The sequence below is a fragment of the Camellia sinensis genome, chromosome 6 (assembly GCF_055761805.1).
Source record: "Camellia sinensis isolate YWXY chromosome 6, ASM5576180v1, whole genome shotgun sequence".
Taxonomy (NCBI): Eukaryota; Viridiplantae; Streptophyta; class Magnoliopsida; order Ericales; family Theaceae; genus Camellia; species Camellia sinensis.
Genome location: NC_138966.1, coordinates 175,388,502 through 175,402,634, shown reverse-complemented (window position 1 = coordinate 175,402,634; position 14,133 = coordinate 175,388,502). Strand labels below are relative to the sequence as shown.

Below are 14,133 nucleotides of genomic sequence, written 5' to 3'. Positions count from 1 at the left end.
TCACTTAAACAACCATTCTCGAAATTCAACTCTGCATGCAAATCATAATCAATATCCAACCTCTCTACACACCATAAACATTCATGTCCCAACATATAAATACACTAGCGTATGCCCGTGCCTGAAGGTACGGTGTAGATAATATTAAGATTATAATATAATTGTAATTACAACACTATTTAAATTTAAAATTAAAATGTAATTATAAAAATATATTTAATAGAGAAATACAGTCTCAAAACTAAGTCACTCTCTCACTTTGTTTTTCTATTTCTCTCTTTAAATTGAAAAACAACCAACACCAATGAGAGGATGTCAAAACACTGTACAGAGAGAGTGAGGGAGAGAGAGCCGATGTCAAAACACCCACCCAAACCATTAAGATCTCAGTGTATAAGCTAAAGAGAAATACAATTTCAAAACTGACTCACTTTCTCACTCTGTTTTTCTATCGCTCTTCAAATTGAAGAACATCCAAGACCAATGAGAGGATGTCAAAACACTGTATAGAGAGAGTGCCGATGTCAAAACACCCAAACCATTAAGATCTGTGCATCAGATCAGCTAAAGAGAAATAGTAAACTAAAAGGAAAGATGTTTTCGAAAATGGTAATAGTGGTTTTTTGCAGCAGTGATAAAATATCCAGTGCAAGAGGAATCACTGAATTCTTGAAAACAACTCCAAAAAGACAGTCTAATTTTAACTCAAACTTGCTGGATTTATAATAGCGAGAGATTCATGCCATGCTTCACATTTGACTATGAATTAGAATTTCTAATTGTTCTAACTTAGCAAGGTTGTTTAGGAGTTTGCTAAACTATTGAAAGGGAAAGAAAGTTTTTCATGCCATAGTCAGGACAATAAAGTTACAATACTGACTCTTTACTTTCTCAAATTTGACTCTATAAATGTACCAGAGTAAGACCAAGGATTGGGCCAGTAGATGAGGTGCTCCCTTGCCAGAGGTGATGGTTGGGTTCGAGTCTTACCTGTTGTGTGATGCAACTTCCTAGGATAATATTTACATTATGTAATGGTTATTATAGCATTTTCTGTCAAATTTTTAACAAAAATTATTTTTAAGATTCAATTAAAAAAAAACTTAAAATCTAAAAAATTAAATAAAAAGATGATTAAACATAAATGAGTATAGTATAATTTATCAAAATATTTTTTTGTTGTTTACTATTTAATTGGCAAAAATGGATGGTCATAATTCAATGGTCAAAAAAGGTTCCTTCCTCATTTATCCGATATCCTTCTATGTATTTTTTTCCACAATCCGTGTTCAATTTCCATGATCCATACTTCCCATACCAATTCCATTGAAAATTGGATCACCCATTGTTTTCAAAATAATATCATTATGGTGTAACTTACATTTTATTAATTTTAAATCAATTTCCATGATCCATACTTCCCATACCAATTCCATATTGTTTTCAAAATAATAACATCATTATTGTGTGACTTACATTTTATTAATTTTAAATTTATATTGTACACTAAAATTTTGAAATATTTTCCAGGTTAAAAATTTTGGATTTATACCATTTCTATTACCAAAAAATTATTACTAATTTAGAAGAGAATTATTCTTGAAAACAATATTCTGCACCAATTTGGCAAGCAGTAAGGTTGCCTTATCCAATATTTTTTTAAGGGTTAATTTTTTGTTGATTTTTTTGTTGGTGAATTTTTTTTTTAAATTATATAAAATATTTTTACATTTTAAAACATGACTGCCAACCTAATAGTTTTTAAGAATATTGAAGTTAAACCTCCTTTATAAAACTTGGCAAAACAAAAAAAATTTCTTTATAAAAGTTTGTTAATATTTTATAAAAAGAGAATGAAGTATTGACATGTAACATTTACATAAAAAACCAAAATTCAAAATTTACACTTTTCTTTCCTCATTTTTGATAAATAACTTGGTTATAAAGACAAATGAACCCCAAAAACATACTTGAATAAAAATGAATATACCATCAAATTACATATTTTTATACTATTTTTCAAAAGAAAAACTTATTGTTTATTTTTTTGGTTATCAATCATAAGTTATTGATATCCGATTAATATGATTTTTAGTAGGCACAAAGTACACAACAAACCCTACAACATGAACAGTTTAAATTATAAAAATAAATTCATAACACACCACAAAATGAGGCACAACAGTCAGCGACCCCAATTCCTATTCGAAATTAACATTTGCATATCATAAATCAAAATGAAATGAAGATGCCATGTTCTAAGGTGAATCCGTGTCCTCGGTCGCGCTCCTCTGTCGCCGTCCCTGTCGCCCTCCAAAACGACGTCGTTTTGGAGTTTTTTTTTTTTTTTTTCACTTCGGTCTGTGTTTGGTTAAAACAGTGGCCCTAATGGCCCTAATTTCCTTTTTTAGATAAGTTTGTTTTTTTTTTCTTTTTTTTTTTGCCTTGTTTTTTTTTTTTTTTTTTTTGCCTTATATGGAAATTTTGGGCCATTATGGCCACTAAATTTCGAGCAACGAAATAGCACCGTTTGAAGAAAACCAGAGGCCTCTTCTTCTTCTGCAGAACAGAAACCAGAGGGGAGGGGAGGGGAAGAAGAGAGAGAGGAAGGGAGAAGAAGAAGGGTGGTGGGAGGGGAGCCGCCGTGTATTTTTTTTTTTTCTTTTCTTCTTCTTCTTTCTCTTCAGTCTATGCTGAGGACTTTTCTTCTTCTTCTTTCGAACTCTCTCTCTCCTCTCCCACTACGCTCCACCTCCTCCACCCTCGCCATCACTTCCTCTACCGTCTGCGTCATCGTCGCCGGCCAACCCACCCAAACAATTCAATGTTACAAAAACTCCCACACCCTTCCCATCTCCCCCAACATCTTTTTTTTCAATTAAAAAAAAAAAACAAAGACCGAAATTATTCTGGGTTTGAAATTATTCTGGGTTTGATGATGATGATGAAATTTGATTTTAGTTCTTGGGTTTGAAATTTTGGGTGGGTAAAAAAAAAGATGAAGCAGAGAAATTATTCTGGGTTTGATGATGATGATTATTCTGGGTTTGATGATGATGATTATTCTGATGATGAAATTAGTTCTTGGGTTTGTGGGTAAAAAAAAGATGAAGCAGAGAGGTTTCCTTGTGGGATATTGAAGAATAACAGTAGAGTTGTTTGTTGGGGAGAGAGTGAAATTGGAGATGAGATTCAGAGGGAGTTTGGTAATCTTACCATGTGGGGTGTCTCATGCTTGTGGATTGACACAGACTGGGATTTTGATCTTCAAAGGAAGCAATTCAAGTGGACAGCTTGATGTTCCTTCTCATTTACCATTCGAATTTGAAGGTATTGCAATGGGTTCAAATCATAGCTGTGCAATTCAGAGCAAAAATGGGTTGGTTCTGTGTTGGAGAGGAGGGTCAAGAGAAAGAAGAAGACGGAAAAAAAAAAAAAAAAAACCTCCAAACGACGTCGTTTTGGAGGGCGACAGGCGAGTGCGACAGAAGATCCGGATTCGTTTTAAGGTTGTGAGACTGTGAGAATATATTTTGTATATATGGCATTGTATATATTAGGAATAGGTAAGAATAAGGCAAGGTTGTGGTGTAAGTAAACAGGAAACTTTGTATTTCCTTTTTCAATCATAGATTTAGGTATGTCCCATGGGTAACAATATTTGATAACATTTTGAGGAGCCCTGTACTCATTCATTGTACTTATTTTGCATATTAATCAGAGTCCAACTTTTGAAAGTCCTAGAGGCGGAAAAGTGTACTGCAGAAAGAAGAAGGCATGGCCTTTGCACATGTAGTAGCTGCTGTTTTTTACATTGATCACATGGCGCCACTGGTGTTATTTGCTGAATGCCTTGGAGCCTCGCGTTTAATGTAAGCAGCAATTCCTTGTTTGCAGATGTTGATTGCCATCCCCCACCTCCTCACCTTTCTTACTGATTTTCTTCTTCTTTTTTCTTTTTTAATTCACGTTTGTGCTCATGCAGCCCACTTCGATATTGCATTGAATGGAGCTTTTTATTCCCTCATTTCCACAATTGTCACACCAGTTTTTCTTTGTAGATACCATTTTTTTGTATGATGTTAGATTTGCCCATGCTACAGGGATGCATGCTCGTGGTTCATAGATCTGTGGAAGGGAAAGCATGAGACTGGACAGTGGCTTGAAATTGAAGCAGCAGAAGCAATGTCCAACAGATCAGACTTCTCTGCCATGAATGCATCAGGCATTATGCTTTCTAGCATGGCCAACAAACAGAATGAATCACATGGTGACTTGGCTTCAGAGGACAATGGAAAAGCAGCCATTGATGCAAGTGCAGGTATGTACACCAAGTCATAAATGAGTGGTCCTACCAACAAAAGATGTTATCCTTTCTTTCTTCTGATCATATCACAGATTTCACTGGACTCCCCCTATTCCATTTACACCGTTCCTTCAAATTTCACACCGGTTTGGTAGATTTCAGGGCTTTAAAGGATTAAGCGATGAACATGAAGCTTGTACTCTGCTGCAGTAGATGCTGAATATATTAATTTTTAAATTTAATTTATTTTTTATGGTATTGAGTTACATTCAAAATTCTGGGCAGGCGACAAAACCGTGACTGATGCTAATGAGGAAAGAGCAATTGTTCTTTACAAGGTAACTCCACATCAAATCAAGTATTGTCTTCAAATGTTGGACTTATCATATATGCAATCATAATATGGTTTCTTGTACTGGCAGCCTGATTCGCATCCACCTGAGGCAAATGGTTCCATCGCACAGGAAGGAAATTCAAAGTATATTCTAGTGCTACAATGGGTGATAAAATTATCTGTGAAATTTCTTTTGTTACTCAAGGGTTTAAACATTAGGGTGGTTGTAATTTTTCTCTAATAATTCTAAATTGATTTTCATTGATATAGATGGTTATAATATACTTTGCTGGGTGCACTGATAAGTACGAACTAAATCTGGACATAACCAATGTCAAATGGTATCCAATAAGCACAATTTAATATAAATTGGAATGTCAAAATAGTGCAGCAAGGTTCCCATAATTATGCTTGTATTGCATCATTGGGCACCCATATACACAGAATAGATTCCTGCAGCCTCTATCTTTAAATTTGTCTCAAGTTTTCCTTATGTCACAAAACTGCTTTGGATTCAATACCATTTCATTTCTGCTTGACATGTAAAGTATACTTGTATTACTACCTTTTAGTTTGAATGCTGAAGAGGTAAATGCAACTCAATGATCTTTTTGTCCACAAGAAGGAACGTGGAAACTTTGATTACAGTGGTATGGGTGAAATGTGTCTTCAAGTGTGTTTCACAAAATCTCATTTGCTGCTGCACAGTTGTTGTGTTCAAGTGGCTAGATTCTGGAGTTTTGTTTTATTTATTTATTGTCTTTTTATGCCTGTCTGTTTCCAAGTGCAATCGCTGTGTGTGTCCCCATGGATATGGCGCCTAAGCTATTTGCCTGAATGTAGTGTAGTTACTAGAATATCTCTATGGATGATTCTATTCCATGTCAATTATTTGCTCTAGCCTAAGTATTGTCTTTGATAGTGGTTCAGTACCTTACACCTACCTATATAGTGGTGGGCCAGCCTAATGACATAAGTTGTATAAATATACACGCACACACACAAAAGTCTCATTATTGTGTGGGGAAACCTGATAATTCATTGATATTGGTTCTGCATTATTTGCTTTCTCATTCATACTCATATAAATTTGTGAAATGTCCAGATGTTTCTTTCTCAAGAATGAACCAATTTTATTTGAAATAAACATTTGCATATCACAAATCAAAATGAAATGAAGATGCCATGTTTTAAGGTTGTGAGACATGTTGTCATCTGCTTGTATGTCCAATGGGTAACAATATTTGAAAACATTTTGAGGAGCCCTGTACTCATTGTACTTATTTTGCATATTTAATCAGAGTCCAACTTTTGAAAGTCCTAGAGACACAGAGAAGTGTACTGCAGAAAGAACAAGGCATGGCCTTTGCACGTGCAGTAGCTGCTGGTTTTGACATTGATCACATGGCACCACTGGTGTCATTTGCTGAATGCTTTGGAGCCTCGCGTTTAATGTAAGCAGCAATTCCTTGTTTGCAGATGTTGATTGCCATCCCCCACCTCCTCAACCCCTTTCTTACCGATTTTCTTCTTCTTTTATCTTTTTTAATTCATGTTTGTGCTCATAGAGCCCACTTCGATATTGCATTGAATGGAGCTTTTTATTCCCTCTTTTCCACAATTGTCACACCAGTTTTTCTTTGTAGATACCATTTTTTTGTATGATGTTAGATTTGCCCATGCTACAGGGATGCATGCTCGAGGTTCGTAGATCTGTGGAAGGTAAAGCATGAGACTGGACAGTGGCTTGAAATTGAAGCAGCAGAAGCAATGTCCAACAGATCAGACTTCTCTGCCATGAATGCATCAGGCATTATGCTTTCTAGCATGGCCAACAAACAGAATGAATCACATGGTGACTTGGCTTCAGAGGACAATGGAAAAGCAGCCATTGATGCAAGTGCAGGTATGTACACCAAGTCATAAATGAGTGGTCCTACCAACAAAAGATGTTATCCTTTCTTTCTTCTGATCATATCACAGATTTCACTGGACTCCCCCTATTCCATTTACACCGTTCCTTCAAATTTCACACCGGTTTGGTAGATTTCAGGGCTTTAAAGGATTAAGCGATGAACATGAAGCTTGTACTCTGCTGCAGTAGATGCTGAATATATTAATTTTTAAATTTAATTTATTTTTTATGGTATTGAGTTACATTCAAAATTCTGGGCAGGCGACAAAACCGTGACTGATGCTAATGAGGAAAGAGCAATTGTTCTTTACAAGGTAACTCCACATCAAATCAAGTATTGTCTTCAAATGTTGGACTTATCATATATGCAATCATAATATGGTTTCTTGTACTGGCAGCCTGATTCGCATCCACCTGAGGCAAATGGTTCCATCGCACAGGAAGGAAATTCAAAGTATATTCTAGTGCTACAATGGGTGATAAAATTATCTGTGAAATTTCTTTTGTTACTCAAGGGTTTAAACATTAGGGTGGTTGTAATTTTTCTCTAATAATTCTAAATTGATTTTCATTGATATAGATGGTTATAATATACTTTGCTGGGTGCACTGATAAGTACGAACTAAATCTGGACATAACCAATGTCAAATGGTATCCAATAAGCACAATTTAATATAAATTGGAATGTCAAAATAGTGCAGCAAGGTTCCCATAATTATGCTTGTATTGCATCATTGGGCACCCATATACACAGAATAGATTCCTGCAGCCTCTATCTTTAAATTTGTCTCAAGTTTTCCTTATGTCACAAAACTGCTTTGGATTCAATACCATTTCATTTCTGCTTGACATGTAAAGTATACTTGTATTACTACCTTTTAGTTTGAATGCTGAAGAGGTAAATGCAACTCAATGATCTTTTTGTCCACAAGAAGGAACGTGGAAACTTTGATTACAGTGGTATGGGTGAAATGTGTCTTCAAGTGTGTTTCACAAAATCTCATTTGCTGCTGCACAGTTGTTGTGTTCAAGTGGCTAGATTCTGGAGTTTTGTTTTATTTATTTATTGTCTTTTTATGCCTGTCTGTTTCCAAGTGCAATCGCTGTGTGTGTCCCCATGGATATGGCGCCTAAGCTATTTGCCTGAATGTAGTGTAGTTACTAGAATATCTCTATGGATGATTCTATTCCATGTCAATTATTTGCTCTAGCCTAAGTATTGTCTTTGATAGTGGTTCAGTACCTTACACCTACCTATATAGTGGTGGGCCAGCCTAATGACATAAGTTGTATAAATATACACGCACACACACAAAAGTCTCATTATTGTGTGGGGAAACCTGATAATTCATTGATATTGGTTCTGCATTATTTGCTTTCTCATTCATACTCATATAAATTTGTGAAATGTCCAGATGTTTCTTTCTCAAGAATGAACCAATTTTATTTGAAATAAACATTTGCATATCACAAATCAAAATGAAATGAAGATGCCATGTTTTAAGGTTGTGAGACATGTTGTCATCTGCTTGTATGTCCAATGGGTAACAATATTTGAAAACATTTTGAGGAGCCCTGTACTCATTGTACTTATTTTGCATATTTAATCAGAGTCCAACTTTTGAAAGTCCTAGAGACACAGAGAAGTGTACTGCAGAAAGAACAAGGCATGGCCTTTGCACGTGCAGTAGCTGCTGGTTTTGACATTGATCACATGGCACCACTGGTGTCATTTGCTGAATGCTTTGGAGCCTCGCGTTTAATGTAAGCAGCAATTCCTTGTTTGCAGATGTTGATTGCCATCCCCCACCTCCTCAACCCCTTTCTTACCGATTTTCTTCTTCTTTTATCTTTTTTAATTCATGTTTGTGCTCATAGAGCCCACTTCGATATTGCATTGAATGGAGCTTTTTATTCCCTCTTTTCCACAATTGTCACACCAGTTTTTCTTTGTAGATACCATTTTTTTGTATGATGTTAGATTTGCCCATGCTACAGGGATGCATGCTCGAGGTTCGTAGATCTGTGGAAGGTAAAGCATGAGACTGGACAGTGGCTTGAAATTGAAGCAGCAGAAGCAATGTCCAACAGATCAGACTTCTCTGCCATGAATGCATCAGGCATTATGCTTTCTAGCATGGCCAACAAACAGAATGAATCACATGGTGACTTGGCTTCAGAGGACAATGGAAAAGCAGCCATTGATGCAAGTGCAGGTATGTACACCAAGTCATAAATGAGTGGTCCTACCAACAAAAGATGTTATCCTTTCTTTCTTCTGATCATATCACAGATTTCACTGGACTCCCCCTATTCCATTTACACCGTTCCTTCAAATTTCACACCGGTTTGGTAGATTTCAGGGCTTTAAAGGATTAAGCGATGAACATGAAGCTTGTACTCTGCTGCAGTAGATGCTGAATATATTAATTTTTAAATTTAATTTATTTTTTATGGTATTGAGTTACATTCAAAATTCTGGGCAGGCGACAAAACCGTGACTGATGCTAATGAGGAAAGAGCAATTGTTCTTTACAAGGTAACTCCACATCAAATCAAGTATTGTCTTCAAATGTTGGACTTATCATATATGCAATCATAATATGGTTTCTTGTACTGGCAGCCTGATTCGCATCCACCTGAGGCAAATGGTTCCATCGCACAGGAAGGAAATTCAAAGTATATTCTAGTGCTACGATGGGTGATAAAATTATCTGTGAAATTTCTTTTGTTACTCAAGGGTTTAAACATTAGGGTGGTTGTAATTTTTCTCTAATAATTCTAAATTGATTTTCATTGATATAGATGGTTATAATATACTTTGCCGGGTGCACTGATAAGTACGAACTAAATCTGGACATAACCAATGTCAAATGGTATCCAATAAGCACAATTTAATATAAATTGGAATGTCAAAATATTACGGCAAGGTTCCCATAATTATGCTTGTATTGCATCATTGGGCACCCATATACACAGAGTAGATTCCTGCAGCCTCTATCTTTAAATTTGTCTCAAGTTTTCCTAATGTCACAAAACTGCTTTGGATTCAATACCATTTCATTTCTGCTTGATATGTAAAGTATACTTGTATTACTATCTTTTAGTTTGAATGCTGAAATGCAACTCAATGATCTTTTTGTCCACAAGAAGGAACGTGGAAACTTTGATTACAGTGGTATGGGTGAAATGTGTCTTCAAGTGTGTTTCACAAAATCTCATTTGCTGCTGCACAGTTGTTGTGTTCAAGTGGCTAGATTCTGGAGTTTTGTTTTATTTATTTATTGTTTTTTTATGCCTGTCTGTTTCCAAGTGCAATCGCTGTGTGTGTCCCCATGGATATGGCGCCTAAGCTATTTGCCTGAATGCAGTGTAGTTACTAGAATATCTCTATGGATGATTCTATTCCATGTCAATTATTTGCTCTAGCCTAAGTATTGTCTTTGATAGTGGTTCAGTACCTTACACCTACCTATATAGTGGTGGGCCAGCCTAATGACATAAGTTGTATAAATTTACACGCACACACACAAAAGTCTCATTATTGTGTGGGGAAACCTGATAATTCATTGATATTGGTTCTGCATTATTTGCTTTCTCATTCATACTCATATAAATTTGTGAATTGTCCAGATGTTTCTTTCTCAAGAATGAACCAATTTTATTTGAAATAAACATTTGCATATCACAAATCAAAATGAAATGAAGATGCCATGTTTTAAGGTTGTGAGACATGTTGTCATCTGCTTGTATGTCCAATGGGTAACAATATTTGAAAACATTTTGAGGAGCCCTGTACTCATTGTACTTATTTTGCATATTTAATCAGAGTCCAACTTTTGAAAGTCCTAGAGACACGGAAAAGTGTACTGCAGAAAGAACAAGGCATGGCCTTTGCACGTGCAGTAGCTGCTGGTTTTGACATTGATCACATGGCACCACTGGTGTCATTTGCTGAATGCTTTGGAGCCTCGCGTTTAATGTAAGCAGCAATTCCTTGTTTGCAGATGTTGATTGCCATCCCCCACCTCCTCAACCCCTTTCTTACCGATTTTCTTCTTCTTTTATCTTTTTTAATTCATGTTTGTGCTCATAGAGCCCACTTCGATATTGCATTGAATGGAGCTTTTTATTCCCTCTTTTCCACAATTGTCACACCAGTTTTTCTTTGTAGATACCATTTTTTTGTATGATGTTAGATTTGCCCATGCTACAGGGATGCATGCTCGAGGTTCGTAGATCTGTGGAAGGGAAAGCATGAGACTGGACAGTGGCTTGAAATTGAAGCAGCAGAAGCAATGTCCAACAGATCAGACTTCTCTGCCATGAATGCATCAGGCATTATGCTTTCTAGCATGGCCAACAAACAGAATGAATCACATGGTGACTTGGCTTCAGAGGACAATGGAAAAGCAGCCATTGATGCAAGTGCAGGTATGTACACCAAGTCATGAATGAGTGGTCCTACCAACAAAAGATGTTATCCTTTCTTTCTTCTGATCATATCACAGATTTCACTGGACTCCCCCTATTCCATTTACACCGTTCCTTCAAATTTCACACCGGTTTGGTAGATTTTAGGGCTTTAAAAGATTAAGCGATGAACATGAAGTTTGTACTCTGCTGCAGTAGATGCTGAATATATTAATTTTTAAATTTAATTTATTTTTTATGGTATTGAGTTACATTCAAAATTCTGGGCAGGCGACAAAACCGTGACTGATGCTAATGAGGAAAGAGCAATTGTTCTTTACAAGGTAACTCCACATCAAATCAAGTATTGTCTTCAAATGTTGGACTTATCATATATGCAATCATAATATGGTTTCTTGTACTGGCAGCCTGATTTGCATCCACCTGAGGCAAATGGTTCCATCGCACAGGAAGGAAATTCAAAGTATATTCTAGTGCTACGGTGGGTGATAAAATTATCTGTGAAATTTCTTTTGTTACTCAAGGGTTTAAACATTAGGGTGGTTGTAATTTTTCTCTAATAATTCTAAATTGATTTTCATTGATATAGATGGTTATAATATACTTTGCCGGGTGCACTGATAAGTACGAACTAAATCTGGACATAACCAATGTCAAATGGTATCCAATAAGCACAATTTAATATAAATTGGAATGTCAAAATAGCACGGCAAGGTTCCCATAATTATGCTTGTATTGCATCATTGGGCACCCATATACACAGAATAGATTCATGCAGCCTCTATCTTTAAATTTGTCTCAAGTTTTCCTAATGTCACAAAACTGCTTTGGATTCAATACCATTTCATTTCTGCTTGACATGTAAAGTATACTTGTATTACTATCTTTTAGTTTGAATGCTGAAGAGGTAAATGCAACTCAATGATCTTTTTGTCCACAAGAAGGAACGTGAAAACTTTGATTACAGTGGTATGGGTGAAATGTGTCTTCAAGTGTGTTTCACAAAATCTCATTTGCTGCTGCACAGTTGTTGTGTTCAAGTGGCTAGATTCTGGAGTTTTGTTTTATTTATTTATTGTCTTTTTATGCCTGTCTGTTTCCAAGTGCAATCGCTGTGTGTGTCCCCATGGATATGGCGCCTAAGCTATTTGCCTGAATGCAGTGTAGTTACTAGAATATCTCTATGGATGATTCTATTCCATGTCACTTATTTGCTCTAGCCTAAGTATTGTCTTTGATAGTGGTTCAGTACCTTACACCTACCTATATAGTGGTGGGCCAGCCTAATGACATAAGTTGTATAAATATACACGCTCACACACAAAAGTCTCATTATTGTGTGGGGAAACCTGATAATTCATTGATATTGGTTCTGCATTATTTGCTTTCTCATTCATACTCATATAAATTTGTGAAATGTCCAGATGTTTATTTCTCAAGAATGAACCAATTTTATTCGAAATAAACATTTGCATATCATAAATCAAAATGAAATGAAGATGCCATGTTTTAAGGTTGTGAGACATGTTGTCATCTGCTTGTATGTCTAATGGGTAACAATATTTGAAAACATTTTGAGGAGCCCTGTACTCATTGTACTTATTTTGCATATTTAATCAGAGTCCAACTTTTGAAAGTCCTAGAGAGACGGAGAAGTGTACTGCAGAAAGAACAAGGCATGGCCTTTGCACGTGCAGTAGCTGCTGGTTTTGACATTGATCACATGGCACCACTGGTGTCATTTGCTGTTGTTGGGAGAGATTCAACTGAAGGACAAGACGGGAGGATTACTGAATTCCATAAAGCTAGTGGAAACGTGGCTCGGATGTTGAGGGCATCAAATGATGAAGGTTTAATTTCTAGAGGAGAGGGTCATTATGGTGATGGTATAGGATCAACTGATGACCAAATGGATATACAATTTACAGAAACAAATGGAAGAAAGGTTTTGTATAGGAACAATGCAAATGATGATTTTATGATTGTTGGACGAGAAAACCAATCACATTTTTTGAGTTCATCAGATCCGCTGGTTGTAAATGGATTCACGCGTGCCACCAATAATTTGGATGGGAGTTCACCACAAGATATGATTGATGAATCCTTCATAGTTCCATTCCAGTCAATGTCACTAGATCATGTTGGAACTAACGTTAGAACTGCTATTGACATGGATTCTGAGCTTCCTTCAACAATGCAGAGGTCAGAATATAGTTCTAATAGGACTGGAAACCAAATTAACTATGAGCCAGATGATTTGAGCTTCATGCCTGAATGCGGGACAGAAAAAATGACTACTGGATATGACCCTGCTTTGGACTATGAAATGCAGGCTCATGTTGAAGATGCTGCTTCACTGGATAACAGAAATAAGGAAGTTGAAGTAGATGTCAAGCAAGGGTCCAAGAAGTCAGACAAGGATCGGAAGTCAAAAGTTGAAGATGCTTTAGATAAGAAGACTGTGGGACCAATAAGAAAAGGGAAAACTTCAAAAATGCGTCCTTTGGAAGATGCCCGAGCTCGTGCTGAAAAACTAAGAGCTTTCAAAGCTGATATCCAGAAAATGAAGAAAAACAAGGTACGTTGCTTATTATACTTCAACACTCTACAACACAGTGAGAAGATGCCCTTTGGCTTTAGCTTCATGTTCTTATAGTTACAGTGCAATTTTTCTTTTGCCAGCTTAGCATGTTTGTCATTCCAATGGACTTCTTATATCTTCAAGTTGTTTCTTTTACAGGAAGAGGAATATCGCAAGCGACTGGAAACTTTGAAGATGGAGAGGGAAAAGAGAATTGCAGCAAGAACTGCTCAGTTGGCATCCTCACAGAAAACCCGAAAACAATTGCCAACAAAACTTGCGCTAAGCTCTGTCAAAGGAACAAACGACGACCAACACAAACCAGTAATTGATAAGACAGTTTTTATTGTACATTCAAATCCACTTTTCCTTTGCCAAAATTGTTTTATACTGCATTGAATCTTGTCTCATAGTTAACTAAGCATGTGAAACTATGAACTCTTGTAGTTATATTTAAGTAGCAAACAAAAATCAGACATTGAAATGGTTAGTGTACAGAGCATCTAAGAGTACATCACTAGATGTCTATCAGAAACCTAAACATGCGCTAATTTCTGCTAATT

The 14,133-nt window shown here is 36.2% G+C and overlaps 1 protein-coding gene across 5 annotated transcripts; it reads left to right on the top strand.

Annotated features, from left to right (window-relative positions):
- Window positions 1-2,503: 2,503 nt before the first annotated feature.
- LOC145789333 (uncharacterized) lies at window positions 2,504-14,065 on the top strand. 5 transcript variants are annotated; one of them, XM_082875496.1, is made up of 19 exons: window positions 2,504-3,330; window positions 3,722-3,872; window positions 4,104-4,321; window positions 4,592-4,644; window positions 4,729-4,784; window positions 5,942-6,094; window positions 6,329-6,546; window positions 6,817-6,869; window positions 6,954-7,009; window positions 8,167-8,319; window positions 8,554-8,771; window positions 9,042-9,094; window positions 9,179-9,234; window positions 10,385-10,537; window positions 10,772-10,989; window positions 11,260-11,312; window positions 11,397-11,470; window positions 12,610-13,567; window positions 13,730-14,065. In XM_082875496.1, the coding sequence occupies exons 2-19, from the start codon at window positions 3,778-3,780 to the stop codon at window positions 13,967-13,969; spliced, it is 3,078 nt and encodes a 1,025-aa protein (XP_082731622.1). In that variant the 5' UTR covers window positions 2,504-3,330; window positions 3,722-3,777; the 3' UTR covers window positions 13,970-14,065. The 5 variants fall into 5 exon arrangements, with proteins under 5 accessions (XP_082731622.1, XP_082731620.1, XP_082731623.1 ...); XM_082875494.1 differs by having other exon boundaries at window positions 2,504-3,566; XM_082875495.1 differs by having other exon boundaries at window positions 2,549-3,509.
- The last annotated feature ends 68 nt before the right edge of the window (window positions 14,066-14,133 follow it).

What these genes read in the sequence shown, in the direction of transcription:
- LOC145789333 (XM_082875496.1), top strand. Translation starts at nt 3,778, where the DNA reads ATGGCCTTTGCACATGTAGTAGCTGCTGTTTTTTACATTGATCACATG. An exon ending in GAGCAATTGTTCTTTACAAG is followed by an intron (nt 4,645 to 4,728) that starts GTAACTCCACAT and finishes TTGTACTGGCAG; the next exon opens with CCTGATTCGCATCCACCTGA. An exon ending in TTTGGAGCCTCGCGTTTAAT is followed by an intron (nt 6,095 to 6,328) that starts GTAAGCAGCAAT and finishes CCCATGCTACAG; the next exon opens with GGATGCATGCTCGAGGTTCG.